At 55.5% G+C, this 17,427-nt stretch overlaps 1 protein-coding gene across 4 annotated transcripts in view; it reads right to left on the minus strand.

Annotated features, from left to right (window-relative positions):
• ITPR3 (inositol 1,4,5-trisphosphate receptor type 3) overlaps nucleotides 1-10,266 on the minus strand; it is a 65,904-nt gene extending 55,638 nt beyond the window's left edge. For all 4 annotated transcript variants that reach the window (XM_061196385.1, XM_061196383.1, XM_061196384.1 and 1 more), the window contains exon 1: nucleotides 10,053-10,266. In XM_061196385.1, coding sequence (XP_061052368.1) covers nucleotides 10,053-10,141 — 89 coding nt within the window. In that variant the 5' untranslated portion in view covers nucleotides 10,142-10,266. The remainder of the gene's footprint in view (nucleotides 1-10,052) is intronic.
• Between the last annotated feature and the right edge of the window lie 7,161 nt (nucleotides 10,267-17,427).

Consider the following 17,427-nt stretch of genomic DNA (forward strand, 5'->3'; position numbering starts at 1 on the left):
CCGCAAGGTTTCAGGAAAACAAGGTCAGGAAGATGGGACTTTCAGAACTTCCTCCTGGATCCAACATTCCACCCCCTCCCTCCTCCAAGTGTGGGTTCTGGATGAGCAAAATCAACATCCCTGGGAACGTTCTGTACCCCTCCCCTGCAACCTCTAAGGGATGGCACCTCGCCCTCCCCATCATTTCATTTCCTAGCTGTAGCTTAGGGCAGCCCTCCACCAAGTCCACAGGCAAAGAAGGCAGCCAGCAGCAGGATGTTTTAGAGAGTCCCAAAATGTCCCCAAGCGCCCCCTCACAAGCCTCCCCTCCATTCCTCTGAACCTACTCCTTAGGACTGAGGCATCCCAAGAAGGTGCTATTAGGCGGGAGGGGATGGGAGGAGTGTCCCGTGAAGCCATTAACAAATGAGCAGGAAAGCCCTTATGAGATGGGCTGCAAGGGCTGGGACAGCAGACAGGTAAGTTTTGATGGAGGAGGAGCCTCAGAAGGCGCGGCCGGGCCTTCTGTCCCTCTGGGTAGAGGGAGCGGCAGTGAGGTGGTCGCCGAGCGCCCCGCCCCCGCCCCTCCGAAACCCCGCCCCGGCCCGCCGAGACCCAGCTGACGCGCGGAGGCCGCAGCGCGCTTTCTGCCCGCCCGGGCCCCGCCCCCGCCGAGAAGCGAAACTCGCCTCCCAGTGTGTGGCCGTCGCCCCAGCCGCGTCGCGGAGGGGATGCGAACGCGGCCTCGCCCCTGCCTGCCTGCAAGGCGCTGCCAAGACTCTGGGCCTGGGCCAGGAGCGCCCGGGGGCGGTGGGAGGAGGGCGCGAGGGGCGGGGCGCGGGACGAGCCACCAGCGGCCGCGCTTTCCTCCCCCGCCGCCCGGGAGCCCGCGGAAGGCGGCTCCAGAGGACCCCTCCCCACCTGGTGGCACCTACATCCCGGGCAGTAGCTCCCCCATTCTCCCTCATGGTGGGGGTATCTGTGTGGATTGGTGTCCGGCTTGCGATGCGCAGCTGGAGCTGTAACCAGAGCCGGGTTCTCCTGGGAGAAGTTGCCGCGTCGCTTCACTGTCCCCCTCCCCTCCTTAGCGCGTCCATCTCCGCCCAAGGTCCAGGGAAGGGCCTACTTCCGCGCCCCGCCAGCCCTCTGATCTCGCTGTACCCCCCTCCACGCCTCTGCACACGCAGAAGCCCCCTTCGAGTCCTGCCATCTTCAAGGCCGCGCTTAGGCTCCTGCAGAGCTCCCAGCCCGTTTCCACCACGTGAGGCATCGCCCCTTAACTAAAGGCACCCCAGCCAAGATCATCTTAGAAAAACCGACGCTCCGCTGTGCAGAACACTTAATTTATAAATTACACCCGATACCTCATTCCATTCTTAACCACAGTCCACTGTGACGTTCACTGAGTTAAAGGGACCACCTGGGCCACACAGCTGGTCAGTTGATGGCACCTATACAATCTAGGTCTCCATCCGTTCAACAAAATCTTACTGCAAAGGGATTATGTGCTGGGTATGGTCCCCACCCTCTGGAAGCTCACGTCCACCATGCTGTGTGCTGTGAGGACAGGAGCCACGTCCTTCACCTGTGCAAACCACCCCCCAACCCCCACCCCCCCAGCCCAGTGGACACTCAGGAGCCCTGAGGACAGTCTGCTGTAAGCCTTCTATCCATTGGGTGACACAAGATGAGTTTGAGCCTGCACTGTGCAGGGCCCAATAGGGCATCAGTAGAGTGGGCAAGGGGAGGGGGTAGTACGGGTAGGGAGGGTCGGGCAGGAAGCCTGTGGGCAGGCCTGCCCTGGACCCTCTGAGCAGGAGCTGGTGGATATCTCTGCTCTAGAAGGATGTGGAGAAGGGCGCTGTCCCTGAAATGCCCCTGGGGTCTGCACCCCAAGACCTTGGTCTGAAGGAAGAGGGAAAGGCACATGCATCCAGGGGCCTGGCTGGCCCCATTCTGACCAGGGTGGACTTTGAGATCCAGGTGGGAGCCATGGAAAAGGCAGTGGGGTGGGTCAGTGCTGTCCAGAAAGATTAGATAAATAGGAGGAAGAAGGGAACTAGAAGTGGGGCAAGTGACTATCAGAGGAGCAGTCAAGGGAGGAGGACACCAGACTGGGGAAATCCCAAAGGGTCCCCAGACAGCCCCTCCCTGATCTAGCCTGGAAAAGAGGGTGGAGGGGGAAACTGACGAGCTCAGGTCACACAACAAGTTAAAGAACAGCCAGTTCCAGACCCCAGATCTCCTGACTCCCAGCCCAGGGCACTGGCCACCACCCCACAGATCTAGGCTAGACCCACAGAAGGCCACGCCCAAAGCAGGCACTGTCAGAACACTGGGATTGGCTGGTGGAGGACGGGGGCCTTGGATTCCCCCTTCTCAAATAACCCAAGTCACAGCCACTAGGTGAGGGTAGGGAGAAATGTTGGGAGAGGAACCCAGGTTCACTGGCTGGGATCACTGGTCCGTCGGAGAAAAGAGCTTCACTTCTGCATCCCTGCAAAAACATCCATTTACTTGACCTCTACAGGTCTTTCTTTACCAAGGATCCACTTTGAGTCACCGAAGGGACCAGTATATGGAATTTAAAACAAGCATGGCTCATCCCTTCAGAGAGCTTAAGTCTAGGAAGGACAGTAAGCCACACACTCAGGGAACCCCCAAGAGCCTCTCCAGTGAGGAAGAGAGGCAGCAAAATTGACTAAACTTGGCCCGACAGAAATAAGGGCCCCTGGCCAGGGCACAAGCCTTCGGGGCACTGCCTCTGCCCGCAGGCCTGGGTTTCTGGCTCTCAGGACTGGGTGGGCTCTGGCAAGTCCTGGGGTCTCTGTTAGGCCAAGGAGAAGAGGGATGGGGAGCAGGAGACACAAGAGAGAACTGAGAAAAAGCCGAGAAGAGGGGCAACCCTGGGCCACCCAGCCCACCCTTCCCTCACAGGTCGGCCTTGCCCTGCCCAGGCCTCTCTCCTGCTCTCCATCCGGGGACTGGGCTCTCAGCCCTGCAAACCTGACAGAGTAACTGAGGCTGGAGGAGCCTTAGCAGGGCAGCCCTGAAGCCCAGGCCGCCCTCCTCCACACCCCTGCAGGGCTCTCTGGGAAACAGAGAAGCAAAGCAGCCCTGATGACTCCAGAAAGTGAGACAAGTCTACAGCCTCCCCCTTATCAGGTGGGGAAGAAAGAGGTGGGGGCTGGGCGTTGCTTTAGATTAAAGGCGACTTAAGAGGCATAAGAATCAAATTAACACGTGGACCTTGAGTAGATCCTAATTTAAAGAAACCAGCGGTCAAGGCTAGACTGAGAACAATAGAGTGTATTGGACTATGGATTGGGCATCGGACACTATTAGGAAATTACTAATTGGTATGATAACAGCACTGTGGTTACACAGGAACATAGCCTATTTCCTGTAAAATGAAGGATGTAGAGGTGAAAAAAACGCATGTAATCTACCATAAAATACTTCAGCAAAAAAGAAACATAGCAAATATGGCAAAATGTAAACAATGATTAAGTCTAGGTGGTGGGTATATGGGTGTTCTAAATGGTTCTCTCTATTTTTTTTTTTTTTTTTTTTGGCCGTACCACGTGGAACGCGGGATCTTAGTTCCCTGACCAAGGATCGAACCCGTGCCCCCTGCATTGGGAATGTGGAGTCTTAACCACTGGACCACCAGGGAAGTCCCTCTCTCTACTTTTATAAATTATATATATGCCTCCGGTTGGTGGTAAGGGGTCAAAGGGACAGCACAGGCCAGAGCTGTAAACACTCGGTGAAGTCCGTTTATCGTCAGCAGCATCATCTCTGAGACACAGACTTAATTCTCCCTCGCATGACCTCTATCCCCCCGGTCACCCATTTCTAGACTCGGACCCCGGAGAGCCGGCTCTCCTGCAGGCTGGAAGAAGCGGGTGATGGCTGGCTGGCTGAGTGATGGGAGAGGGATTTGTGAACCAAATATGCACAGCTGCCCCTGGGCTAAGATTTATGTTCACTGTCTCTCCTGGCTCTGCCCACCTGCCAGCCAAACAAATATGTACCTTTACACACCACTGTGATCATTTTACTCCCCCACTCAATCCCCTGCAAGGAGTCCCTACTGTCTGTCTCCTCAGGTGGGAAGCCCTCTGCAGTGTGTCCTCCCCACCCCCCAGCCCACACTCCAGGCACACTGTGCTGTCAGCGCCCAGTCTCATCTCTGCCCTGGTGTGAAGAGTCCTGCAGCCTCCTCTCCGGTGGCGCGCGGGACTCCTGCTGGCTTACGGCCCCCACCCCCACCCCCAGCAAATCGCTTAGCCCCACTAAGCCAGGGGTCCTCCCTGCAGCAGGCTGGCTAGAAGCACAACTGCTGGGAACCACTGCCACTACTGGGCGTGACCCGCGTGACGCACTTCGGGGAGCTCAGAGCTGACATTCAGAGGCCTGTGATGAACTTACTGGAGATTTGGGCTCTGCTCTCCTCCCCCCTTCCCAGGCCTCCTTCCCACCTCCCTCACAGCCCCCACTTCCAGGCAGGAGCCCCACATGGGGTGAAGTGTGGCGAGCAGGCCTCGGGGTAGACTGCAGGAGACGTGTGCTCAGGGGTAACTGAAACCCAGACACCTGCCCCTAAACTGACAGCAGAAAGCTCCTGTGACCCCACCCTAAAATCCAGCACAGCACCCCACCTCCAACCCAAGCCTCCACCCCACAGCCCCACTGGGCCAAGTCAGGGAGCGGAGGGGAGGGGAGGGGAGAGGAGGGGAAGGGACGTGGGGTCAGGAACGTAGGGCAGGACAGAGTGTGAGCAAGTGGCTACAGCAGGATTCTTTAAGGTCCAGGAGCTGCATGCAGCCTGGGTCCCTGGAGTCCCTCGGTGGGACCTTGGGGCTGATCCTGTCCTCAGGCAACCCACACACCACCCCTCTCTCTACTTCACCCCCTCCCCACTGCAGCCACCACGCCCAACCTGGCCCAACCTCGAGGGCAGAGGCTGGTATTACTCCCCACACCCCTAGCACAACACTCTCAAACTCGTGATGTGAAGTGGGCCAGACCCCCCGGGGCGCAGGGTCCCCGTTTCCACCTCCTCCGCCACCAGAGTAATGTGCAGAGTTAGAGAGAGCCAGCAAGGTAAAAGATGTGCCTTGGGAGTTCCCTTGTGGTCCAGAGGTAAGGACTCTGAGCTCTCACTGCTGAGGGCCCAGATTCAATCCATGGTCAGGGAACGATCCCAAAAGCCACGCAGCCGCATGCCGCGGCAGGAAAAATAAATAAATAAATAAAGATGTGCCTTCCCTTTGATCTCAGAATTCCACTTCTGGGAATCTATCCTGAGAGGATAACTGGACAAGTGTTCGGGCATGTATGGACTAGGATGTTCAGGGCAGATTGTTTGGAACAGCAAAAAATTTAGAGACCAGCTGAATGCCCAATACTAGAGTTGCTTAAGTAAATGAAGGTACATCATACCGGGGGATGCTCTGTGGCCACAACAGTCGTAGGCTGGCACGCATGGGAAAATACAGCTTAATGTATTCCCCCCAAAAAGACAGGATACAAAGCCAGATGTGCAATGTGATACTGTTTTGTAAATATGTGCGTGCATAAAAGGCTAGAAAGTCCATATAGAGACTGTCAATATAATCACAGTGGTATTACAGATAATTTTTATTTTAGTTTTTCAAGTTTTCTCCATGGAGCATATATTATTTTTTAATCAGGAAAAAAATATGTATGGGAATTTCCTGGCGGTCCAGTGGTTAGGACTCGGAGCTTTCATTGCCGGGGCCTGGGTTCAATCCCTGGTCAGGGAACTAAGATCCCAAAAGCCACGGGGCACGGCCAAAAAAATTTTTTCATTTAAAAAAGAAAAAAGAAAGAAAGAAAAAAATATACATTTTCAAAAAAAACATGAGTTGTATGGATTGGCCTAGTGGAGGCTGAGACCCTGCCTTGGGGCACAGGACAGGGGTAAGTCCAACATCTCATTCCAGTGAAATCACAATTAAGTGAAAGCCAACGGCAGGTCTGAAATCTGCCCGTGGAATGTCGTCTGCACGGGAGGGGCAGCGCCCCCTCCTGGAATCACATGAGCCTCAGGGCCTTAAGGCACAAAGGGCCCTTAAAGACCATCTCTCCCAGCTCTCCGCTGTACAGACTGGAACAGGCTGGACTCTGTCTTGGTTACCACTGATTCCCCAGTGACTAGAACAGTGCCTGGCACATAGTAGGTGCTCATTAGATGTTTGTTGAATGACTTAATGAAGTCTGATGAAGGCTAAGAGATGGGCTCTCTGGACCAAGGGGCAGGCAGACCCAACAGCTAGGCTTCCTCACAGCCTGTCAGCCTGAGAGGGCCCTGAGAAGGGACCCCCCACCCCACGTACACATTAGAAGCACTGGGGAGCTTTAAAAATCCAAACCTCAGACGCCCACCCCTAGAAATGTTAATACAGTTGGTCTGACATGGGACATGGGAGCTGGAATTTTTTTTAAAGACCCACAGGGAGATTCTCGGGTGCAAACAGAGCACCTTAGAGGACAACCAGGCTGACAGAAACAGACTCTGAGAGGGAGGGCCTTGCCAAAATCACCCATCCAGTTAGTGACAAAGCAGGTCCTGACCCTGGGGACCTGGGACTTCCTCCACATTTTCTGGGTCCTGACCTCCAATGCCCACCCTCCTGGGGAAGAAGATCCGGCTGGAAGGTAGACACGGAATCCCAACGTCACTTCTGACCCTACTCCCTGTGATCACCCAGCCCTGGGTGACACAGGTCCAGAGGCCCTGAGAGCCCCCAAATGGTGCTCCAAGGCCCAGCCATGTGCAGGCAGAGGCAATCTGACAAATCTTGGGAGCTCAACTGCAAGACCCAGTTCACCTGCACTCCCCAGCTTACCCCAGTGGTCTCGGGGCCGCCCCTCTGGGCACTCAAAAGAGACCTTCTAGGAACTGGACATGAGACCCTGAGGGGCCTACCCTGCACACAGGGCCGGTTCCCCACAGCCACTGGCCGGGAGCCATAGTAAATCCTTCACCTGAAGTGGCCCTGACCTGCCGCTGCAGCCCTGGCCTCTGCTGCCTCCCACCCAGAGTGAGGGACAAGGCAGTGTCCCTGGCCATGCTCTCCTCCCAAGAACAGGTGTGGGCCTGCTTTCCCTTCCCGGCTAAGGTCTCAACCTGCTCCAGGATCCACTCCCCAGACCCCTCCCATCCTCCCAACCCAGAGTTAATGTACAATCTTCACCGGGAGCTCTAATTACGCAGGCAGCTCTAATTGGCCTCCTCCACTTGGCTCTGCAGAACCTGGCTGGAATCTGAAGCTGCCCCAGACTCCCTCCTCCACCAATGTCCCCCACCCTTTCCACCCCCCAGCTGAGCCAGTCCCACTGTCCACCAACGTTGCCCCTGTCCTCATCAAATTCATTTTCTCCAGCCCTTACTGGGCACCTCTTGGGCACCGAGCATTGCGATCGCCTGGGAACTCAGTCAAATCAGCCTCCAGGGTTCGCAGACATGGGCACCAACAGCCAGGATGAAGGCAAAGGGGACCAGAGCTGAGGATGGAGGCAGAAAGATTCCGGTGAGGCTGGAGCAGAGAGAGACTCACACAGAGCAATGCTTCTCTTTAAGGCTCCAAATCCCCTGGGGCTCAAAATGCAGATTCTGATTCAGTAGGACAGGCAGGGGTGTGAGATTCTGTATTTTCTAACAAGCTTCTTGGTGATGCTGATGCTGCTGGACCAAGGAATACACTTTGAGTAGCGATGCCTTATGGTGTTTAGAAACCATTCCTTCACTGAGTCTAGTTCTGAGAAGGTGCCCAGCACAGTGCCTGAGTGGATGAATGGGGTAATTAATCAGTCAATCCTGGCAAAGCTCCCAGTGTTAGAGGGCCCTACAGAGAAACCTTCAACTAATTGTAAAACAACACAATTAACACCCGAGAGGAATGTGTATAAAGCAGGCGAAGCACAGGGGAAAAGGGGTTAATTCTGCTGGGGTGGGGGAGGGGGGTTGGAGCTCACAAAGGAGGCCACTTTGTACCACGTCTGAGAGGGTGGGTCAGATTTACTCAGGTGGAGACTGGCTGAAGGGCAGGGGCAACAGGAGCAAAGGTAAAGAGACCGAGACAAGACCGCAAGAGCGCACCAGACCGCAAGAGCGTGGGGAAGGTTCCAGGAATCCCAATCCAGGTGGTGCACCTGGAGTGTCAGGGTCGTGAAGGGGGTGGTGAAAAAAAAAAAATAGAAAGTGAAGTTGGGGCCAGCACATGTCAGTGCTAGAAGGCCAGGCTGGGAGGGTGGGAGTGCCGGGAGGGTGGGCGTGTATCGGCGAGAAGTTGGGAGCTCCTGGAGATGTTTGCACTGGGAACCGGCTCCTGGAGTAGAAGAGCTCTGGGCGGTCACCAGGCCCTGCCTCAGAATCAAACTGGACTGTAGGAAGCAGCTTCCTGGGGCAGGAAGGGCCAGGGCGGGAGGGAGCTGTGCTAGAAAGCAATAGAGGGAATCCCTAGTGAGGGCATGAGGCCTGTGTGGTCGGCCTTGGTTCTGTTAGATCCTCCCAGGTGCTAAAAAAGCCCCCACAGTGTGCTCAGCCCTGAGCCTGGCACTCAGAGCAACAGAGAAGATGGTCATTTCCCAAAAGCCCCCAGCATTGTTCAGACACCAGGAAGGGGGCCACCGTCTGCCCCTGCATCCCCCACGTCCCCACAGTCTCTTCTCCTTCCCTCAGCGCTATCGGACGTGTTTACTATGTGCGGGGGATGCAGCTCACCCCCATCCTCTGGTAAACTGAGCAAGACAAGTCAGATGTAGCGGGGAGGGGACGCAGGGCTGGGGAGTCCACATCTGAATGGGGAGGGGAATGAGAAGGCCTGGAGGGTGCTGAGATAAGGAGCGCAGGTATTCTGGAATTCCAAGTCAGCATCCATTCCCCGGTGGCTAAGCCAGCCCTCCAACCCTCCCGATCTTTCCCACAGGACTAAAGCTAAACTCCCAACAAGACACCAAGGGAGCCAGGTGATGCCCACCTCCCCAGCTCAGGGTGAGCCAGCCCTGGGCTGAGAGTGCCAAGGCTGTCCTCCAAAGCCCCCAGGGAGGGGGCACCTTGCAGTTGGTTGGCATCCAGATGAGGGTAGGGTCAGCAGAAGAGGGTGGGTTTACCCTAAAATAAAACGGCTGGGTGGGGTGGGGAAGATGAGACCATTTAACACAAGTCCCCAGACCGAAAATGTGACAAAGGTAATAGGCCCTGCCCTGAGGCTGGAGAGGTGGAGAAATCACTCTTACCCCCCATCGCCACCGACTCACTCAACTGCTCTCTGAAGATAAAACCCATTCGCTCTAATTCTTGCCCTGCCCTATGCCAGCTTCAGGCCTGGCTCTCTCCAGGGACTTGAATTGATTCCTTGCTTATCCAGACCCTGGGGGGTGGCGGCCAGAATTAATTAATGTTGGTAAAGTGCTCCAGAGATCCTGGGACCAGGGACCCAGAGGCGCCAGATGAGCTACTCAGGAAATTGACAGGGAGAGGCGGGGAGAAGGGGGCAGCCGGCAGGAACCTAGGACGCCTGGAAGGGGAGGGCTGCGAAGACACTCCTAGTGATGGGGGGGGGGGGCGCAGGACAGGAGAGAGCTAGGAGGAAAAGGTGCGACCCTTCAAAGGTGCGACAGGTCTGTTACTAGAGGACTCCGGGCTGAGCCTGTCCACCCCCCCACGGCTCCGCCCCACCCCAGAGCCGGTCACTTCCAGGCCCGGATGCCTTTCCCCAACTAACGCCCCAGCCACCCACCTGCCCCCGCACAGGGACCACCTGCAGAGGAAGTCTCAGCCTCCCCGCCCCTTCTGAAGAAGGGCGAGAGCGCCAGGGTGGAGGCTTCGCGAAGTGGGGCGCCTCCTGACAACTCCGGCTGGGCGCCCGACTTTACCTGGGCAAACATTTCACTTCCTTTCTCTGAAAGAAGGAGGCGAGCCGTTCCCCCGCTCCTTAAAGCTGGGGACGTCCAGGTCCTCTGTCGGCGGGAGGCAGCAGGACGCACGCAACTAGCACCAGGGCCCACCGCGCCCCCCCGCCCGAACTCGGCTCACTCACCCCAGAGTGCTGATGAAGCCATTGACGGAGCCCTCGGCGTACAGGGAGACGATGTCCCCGATGTGGAGGAAGCTGGACATCTCGCTCATGGCTGCGGCCCTCCGGGGAGCCTGGGCGGTGGGGGCGCCCAGGGGCGCGCGGCCAGGCTAGGTGCAGAGGGCGGAGATGACCGGGGAGGCCGAGAGGGGCGCGCCCCCACCTCGGAGCCGGGCGCTCGGCGCGGCCGGGGCGGGCTAGCAGCCCCCGGGGCGGAAGGCTGGGCGGCGCGGCCCGGGAGCCGGCGGTGGCGTCCGGGTGAGGAGGTGCCCGCGTCTCGGCTCACCCACCGCCCGCCCGGCCCGGCCCGCGCGTACCTGCAGCGTAACAGAGCAGGAAGTCTGGGGCCGCCACACACACATGTAAATCTCGCCCGGGAGGCGGAGAAGCCACACCCCGCCCCCACCCCTCACCCGGCTGCGGCCCGCCCGCCGGCACCCACGTGCGCCGGCCCTCCTCCCGCGCCCCTAGCGCGTCTCGGTCTCCCGGACGCCGAGCCGGCCTCCTGCCCTGCGCGATTCCGAGGGGTCGCAGGGCCCCAGCGGGCTCGCGGGACAGGTTTTCAGTTCCGGCGAGTCCCCAGCCAGACTCGCGGAACCGCCATCCCCAGGAGGCCCAGCCGTAGTTGGGGCTCTCCGCCCTCGAGGTTCCCCGAACTATCTACTCCTCGGCCCTCGGGTCGCCGAGAGCCGTGCAGCAGCCCGCGGAAGGGGGAATCCAACGACCCCGCGGGCGCTACCTTGAGCCGCGCGCGGAGGACGTGCCTCCGACCGCCCAGGCCGCGGTCGCCCTGCGGCCACCGCGCCGTCTCCGCGCCCAGCTGAGAGCCGTCTCGCGCCGAGAGGCGCGCTCATTCCTAAGCAGCGCAAATCGGGATTCATTTTTCTCAACGTGAAAAGCCTTTTCATTGCACAACAGAAAGTGCTCGGGCTTGGAGGGGAAATGAAGCAATGGGGTGGGTTTTGTTTTTTTCTCTCCGCATTCCTGTGTACAAAGAGATCCAACTTCCGAATCAGTTCAGCCGCTCCCTCTCCAGGAGTTGGCTCCAAAACTCCCGGCTTCTTCTTTCTTTTCTTTTTAGGGGGGGAGGGGGGCAGGAGTGAAAACTACCTTCGCTAGTTAATTGCGCACCCGAGCGCCAACAAGGACAAGGCCAGTACCGGCCCCCTGTGAGTGACCCGCTGCGGTGTCGCCGCTGAGCTCTTGCTCACGAAGTTCTGCCCTCAAACGCACGTCCCCAGCTCGCCTACTTTCTGTTCTGTTCCCGGGTGCTTGGGTGTTTGCTTCCTAGTCCTTTATTTTTGCTTCTGGGATAAAGTGCTCACTGCCACCCCCATTCATCACGTTTACTCCCTTCCGACCCCCCACCCCACCCCACCCTGACTTCCTGGGAAGGGGGAGGCTTGTCCCTGGGAGAAAGGGAGGAGGGGACTGAAGCAGGAAGGAGAAAGACCCGGGGAGGGGTGAGGCAGCGAAGAGCAGAGAGACAGCTGCTGACACGCAGGGGGAGGGAGAGAAGAGCCCCTGGGTCTGTGGCTTTTTCACAAAGACCCCTAGAATGTGGGAGAGGAGGACACCTCCGGGATTGCTGAGTTCAGTGTCTTACAGTCTTTTCACCAGGATCCACAGTAGCAAATAAGTCTTACATCAGACCAGTCGGCACCTTCATCTATATATAAGCAAAACAATAGTTTCACAAAACAATACTTACCCTTATGACCTGTGATTGCACTCTGATATTTTCTGTTCTATTTGTGTTTTGGTTTGTTTTTTAATACTGATTGTGAACCACTAAATTGCTCTTTTAAACGTACCAAATGGGCTGCAAATTGCAGTTGGAAAAACCTCACCCAGGCCACTCTGCCAAAAAGAGATGAGCAAAGCCCAGAGAAGGATGAACCAGACCTCTGGGTCATGCAGCCGGTTCATGGCAACTGGAGCCAGAAGCCCAGCCCTTGACCCCCAGCTCCTGACTTCAGCCCAGTACTCTCTCCACTGCCTTACACTGCACTGGAGCCTCAGCTGTCCATCCCTGGATCCCAGCTGGGAAGGGCCAGCCACTGGAACAGCTTCACTTGCTCCCAGAAGTCAGGCCTCCACGGCATTTCCTGCGGACAGAAGGGGAATATATGCGTTTGTTCCATAAGCATTTATCAAGGGCCTACTATGTGCCGGCTTCTGCTGGGCGCCAGGCTCTGATCAAGCCACCGGCCTCAGCCCAATTGACTTTCCCCTTCCCCAGACAGTGATGACGAAGAGAAATGTGCTGGAAACACCCCTCCAGAGGCTTCACTCTGCACACGTGCCTTCCTTGCCCCAGCCATATCCAGGGGTCCATGTCCTTCCTCTCCTAAGATTCAAATGGATGGGGACTTCCCTGGTGGCGCAGTGGTTAAGAATCCGCCTGCCAATGCAGGGGACACGGGTTCGAGCCCTGATCCGGGAAGATCCCACATGCCGCGGAGCAACTAAGCCCGTGCGCCACAACTACTGAGCCTGAACTCTGGAGCCCGTGAGCCACAACTACTGAGCCCCCATGCCACAACTACTGAAGCCCACGCACCTAGAGTCCGTGCTCCGCAACAAGAGAAGCCACCGCAGTGAGAAGCCCGCGCACCGCAACAAAGAGTAACCCCAGCTCACCGCAAGTAGAGAAAGCCCAGGCGCAGCAACGAAGACCCAACGCAGCCAAAAATAATAATTAAAAAAAAAAAAGATTTAAATGGATGGTTCCATAACTCAGCCAAGGTCTTACAGCCAGGAAGTGGAGGTCAGGCCTATGTTGCCAAAAGCACATGCTGCTGGTTCTCCCTCCACCCCCAGATCGGGAGTGCTCTGAGCCTCTGTCCCTCCACCAACCAGAAGGACTCAGAGGAGGGGAACACAACTGTCATCCAACTGAGAAACCCTGGTAGGGATGCCCCTGGCAGCCTCCTACCACACACACTGCTTCTGTGTATTCCTCTGAACCACAACATCCATGCTGTGTTCCCAGAGGAGCCACTCCTGGGCTCTAGACCCCTGGTCACCTGCCTCTGCAAAATCAATTCCACTGTAAGCACTTTTATGTGTCTGGGTTCTGAGTTAGAGTTTGTTTAAAGAAAGGTTCAGTTGGTCAAAAAAATAATGATAAAATTTAAGAAACTGATGATACAGCTCCAGTGAGTTCACTGTCCTGCTCCCCTGCTTGAAACCTTCCTGCATTTCCTCACCACCCACAGAATCAAGCCTACAGGCCTTAGCTCAACACACCAGACCCTGTCTGTCCCCACCCCTCCCCACTCCGGCACCCTCGGCAGACACAAAGGTCACTCGTCAAGAACCATGCTGTGGGGCTTCCCCAGTGGCGCAGTGGTTGAGAATCTGCCTGCCAATGCAGGGCACACGGGTTCGAGCCCTGGTCTAGGAAGATCCCACATGCCGCGGAGCAACTAGGCCCGTGAGCCACAACTACTGAGCCTGCGCGTCTAGAGCTTGTGCTCTGCAACAAGAGAGGCCGCGACAGTGAGAGGCCCGCGCACCGTGATGAAGCGTGGCCCCCGCTCGCCGCAACTAGAGAAAGCCCTCGCACAGAAACAAAGACCCAACACAGCCATAAATAAATAAATAAATAAATAAATAAATTTTAAAAAAAGAAAATTAAGAACTGTTAAAAAAAAAAGTATTAAAAAAAAAAAAAAACCGTGCTGTGAACTGCGCAGGCTTTGACTCTCATAGGCCTGGGTTAGAGGCCCAGCTCTGCCATTTTTCCAGAGGCAATTCTCTCAGCCTCCATTTCCATCTGTTAAAGGCCTCTGTTTGCTTGTCTGTTAAATGGGGAGAATAGTATACCAACATGTGGGGGAAGTGGGATAAAGCCATCAGCACAGCATCCCCCAGTTAAGAAGAACTGAGTATGTTCAACCTCATTTCCCCAGGACCACGTTCAGTCTCACCTCTGTAGCCGGGCTGCTGGGGTTCCCTCCATCACCCCCCTCTTTCTATTCCCATGGTCAGAATAAAGTCTCCTTCCCTGATGTCCTGGAGCAGCAATCTTTTAAGTCTTATTATGAAATCCTTTTAGAAATACTATTAAATTTAAAATAATATAACAAAAATATAGTGAGCGCCCTGTACCTTTCCTCCAACTTTGTCAAATCTTAATATTTGGCAAAATTTGGTTCCAGTATATATATTTTTTAACTAAACCTTAAAAATTCAGTTAAAAAGTGAAAAAAAATTCAGTTGAAGTTCCTTATGGATGCCTCCCAACTACACTTTCCTCCAGGAAGAACCACTGTCCTGATTTATGCTTGTACCAGGTACAGATGTATCCATAAACAATGTACCCTATCACTCTTCAGGTTTTTTACCTTTTATATAAATAGTATCACCCCATGTGTATCCTTTGGTACTTGGAGCAGAGGTGTAACAGTCCACTTCCTGACCACATCACAATTTGTTTACCTATTTGGTCGGTGACCATGAAAGCCCTATCTAGGTTTTGGCTATTACAACTACCTTGCAGTGAACATTCTTGTCTCCTTGTGCAAACACATGAGTGTCTCTAGGGCAGAGTGTTTCAAACTATGGACTCAGATGTATTCGTGGGTCATGAAATCAAGTGAGTGGGTAAAGATCAGCATTTTTTTTAATTAATTAATTAATTTTTGGCTGCATTGGGTCTTTTGTTTTTTTTGGCTGCGTTGGGTCTTTGTTGCTGCGCCCAGGCTTTCTCTAGTTGCGGCGAGCGGGGGCTACTCTTCATTGCGGTGTGGGGGCTTCTCATTGTGGTGGCTTCTCTTGTTGCAGAGCACGGGCTCTAGGCACGCGGGCCTCAGTAGTTGTGGCTCATGGGCTCCGGAGCTCAGGCTCAGTAGTTGTGGCGCACCAGATTAGTTGCTCCGCGGCATGTGGGATCTTCCCGAGCCAGGGCTTGAACCCGTGTCCCCTGCATTGGCAGGCGTATGCTTAACCACTGCGCCACCAGGGAAGCCCCAAGATCAGCAATTTTTAAAACTCAGAATTGATTAGAGGGACTTCCCTGGCAGTCCAGTGGTTTTTCCCTGTGTGCAAAAAAAAAAAAAAATTGATTAGAAAATAATGTGCATCACATGTCACTGGAGTCACCATTAGGGTGAAAGATGTGTGTGGCACATTCTGGATCACAGTTCATGCTTATTGAGGATACCTGTCCAAAAGTTTGAAAAACTCTACTCCAGAGTAAGAACTTAGAAAGTGGACTTGCTGGATCACAGGGAAGGTGCATGGTCAACTTCCTAGGAATCGCCAAATTATGCTCCAAAGTGGCCCTTCTAAGTCACCCTCTCACCGGCCACTTTAAGTATGCCCACTGAGCCATGCCCTCACCAACACTTGCTAGTGTCAGGCTTTTTAGCCTGGAATTTCTCTGTATCCCCAGTATCAGAGAACATATCATGAGCCATCTTGAATTGTAATGATCTTTCTCCTTTTTGGCCTCCCCTTCTAGACCATGAATTCCTGGATGGAGGAGGCTGTGTCCATTTCACTTTGTGTCTCCAGACCAGGCCGGACATATCATAAGTGCTCACTAAATCTGAGTGTAATTGAACTGTCAAGGAGCAGGAAGATGGGGAAAGTATATAAATTATACCAGGGGATAAAGGGAGACTGTGGGAGCCCCAGCTCGGGGTATCGGACACCTGGGTCCCCAGGTGGGAGGTGGGAGCTTCCAGGGGTGCTCTAAGCAGTTGGAAAGGAGAACCGATGGGCCGCACCCCTCCTGAGTGGCTTGAGTAGGATGCTCTTAAGCTGGGGCCAAGTTCAGGCCCAGGAAGGAGGCCACCACCATCTTCATGGCAACTGGTTCAGGCCCCAACCTCCATGACTGGGTACCCCCAGCACCCCCTCCCAAGGGGGGCCTCTTCTAGAGGGAAAACAGAGGGGATGGGACACTCTGGTCAGAAATTCCAAACTCAGGATTCCCAGGGAGCCAGTGACTGCAGGGGCCCCCAGGAGGGGGAACTGAGGGGCAGGGGCTGGATTGTGGGGAAAATTCCTTTTCACTGTATCTCTTTTTTCAACTTCTGAATTTTGCACTGTGGATGTTTAACCTATAACCAAAACTAAAGAGGTTCAAAGTCTCACTCCCCAAGCTCCAAGTGCCCGCAGGAAGACCTACAGGAAACCCACCCCTATTCTCCATCCAACCCAGACCTGAGGGGTCAAGGGGGGTGGTGCTCAGACCCTCCCCCTGGAATCAGAGGGAACTTTGTGTGTGTGTTGGGGGCAGGGGCGATAAGACAACTTGGGGGGGGGCTGCCAGCTCTGAATCCTAAGGCCCCTTCACCAGCATGCTCCCCTGCCTCCCCACCACCACACCTGCCTTCTGGAGACTTCTCCCCAGCTCTGCTGTGTGACTTTGCAGAGGGTACAGACCTCTCTGGGTCTCCGGTTCCTTCTTGTAACCAGAGTTCACATCACCTTTCCAGATTTCACCCTTGGCGCTGACTGTTCTTTGAGCTCTTTCTGGCCTTCCCTGTCTGGGATTGGGAGGGGCAGGAACGCCACCTCCATGCTAGCTGTGTCATCTCATGGTTTGGGGCAGATAACAGGGAGTTCGCAGGGCTTCCTCGACCCCTTGCTCCTGATGTGGCAGCAGGGCCAGGAGAGGAGGGGTGGATTCAGGCCAGAAGGGCGATTCAGTGCTGCAGCCACCCTGCCCGCTGCCGGGGTTCCCAGAGAATTCCTTCCCCATGCCATAAGCTGCCCTGGGCGGGCATCTCAGCCCCCAGCAAGCACTCAGCCACAGCCAGGGCTGCCGGCCCCGCCAGCCTGCACTCCCACTCCCATACACACACACACACACACACACACACACACACACACACACACACAGTCACCCTCCCAGGGAGTCTGAAAGGAGACAGAACTTGTTCTGTTGGCCTTCCCCCCACCGCACCTCCCAGTCATCAATGCCATATCTATTTATTTCAGACACTCGCTGACCACTGACCACATGCAAGGGCCTGGAGAGGAAACGGACCAGAAGAATGTAGCCAGCTAACCTGAACACGTGGTCCCGGCCTGGTGAAGAAAGAGATCAAAGAATCTGCTGCTGCCCTTCCCACTGGTCGCAGAAGAAAGAGTGATCCCCTCCCACTGCTAATTTTGGCCTCTTGAGAGGGAAACCCCCTGATTCTGGAGTCCTGAATCCAAGGGGCCCGACCCCAGGTCTTTCCTCTTCCTCTGCGCAGACGTGTCGGCTGGCAGGTAAGGTGACCCCGTCCTGGGCACCTTCACAAACAGTGAAAAGCAGAAGTCCTGGAGCAAGACCACGGAGTGCAGGCTCCAAGCGCTCTATAGAGAAGCTGCCCCG

Source organism: Eubalaena glacialis, chromosome 7, assembly GCF_028564815.1.
Source record: "Eubalaena glacialis isolate mEubGla1 chromosome 7, mEubGla1.1.hap2.+ XY, whole genome shotgun sequence".
In the NCBI taxonomy this organism is placed as follows: domain Eukaryota; kingdom Metazoa; phylum Chordata; class Mammalia; order Artiodactyla; family Balaenidae; genus Eubalaena; species Eubalaena glacialis.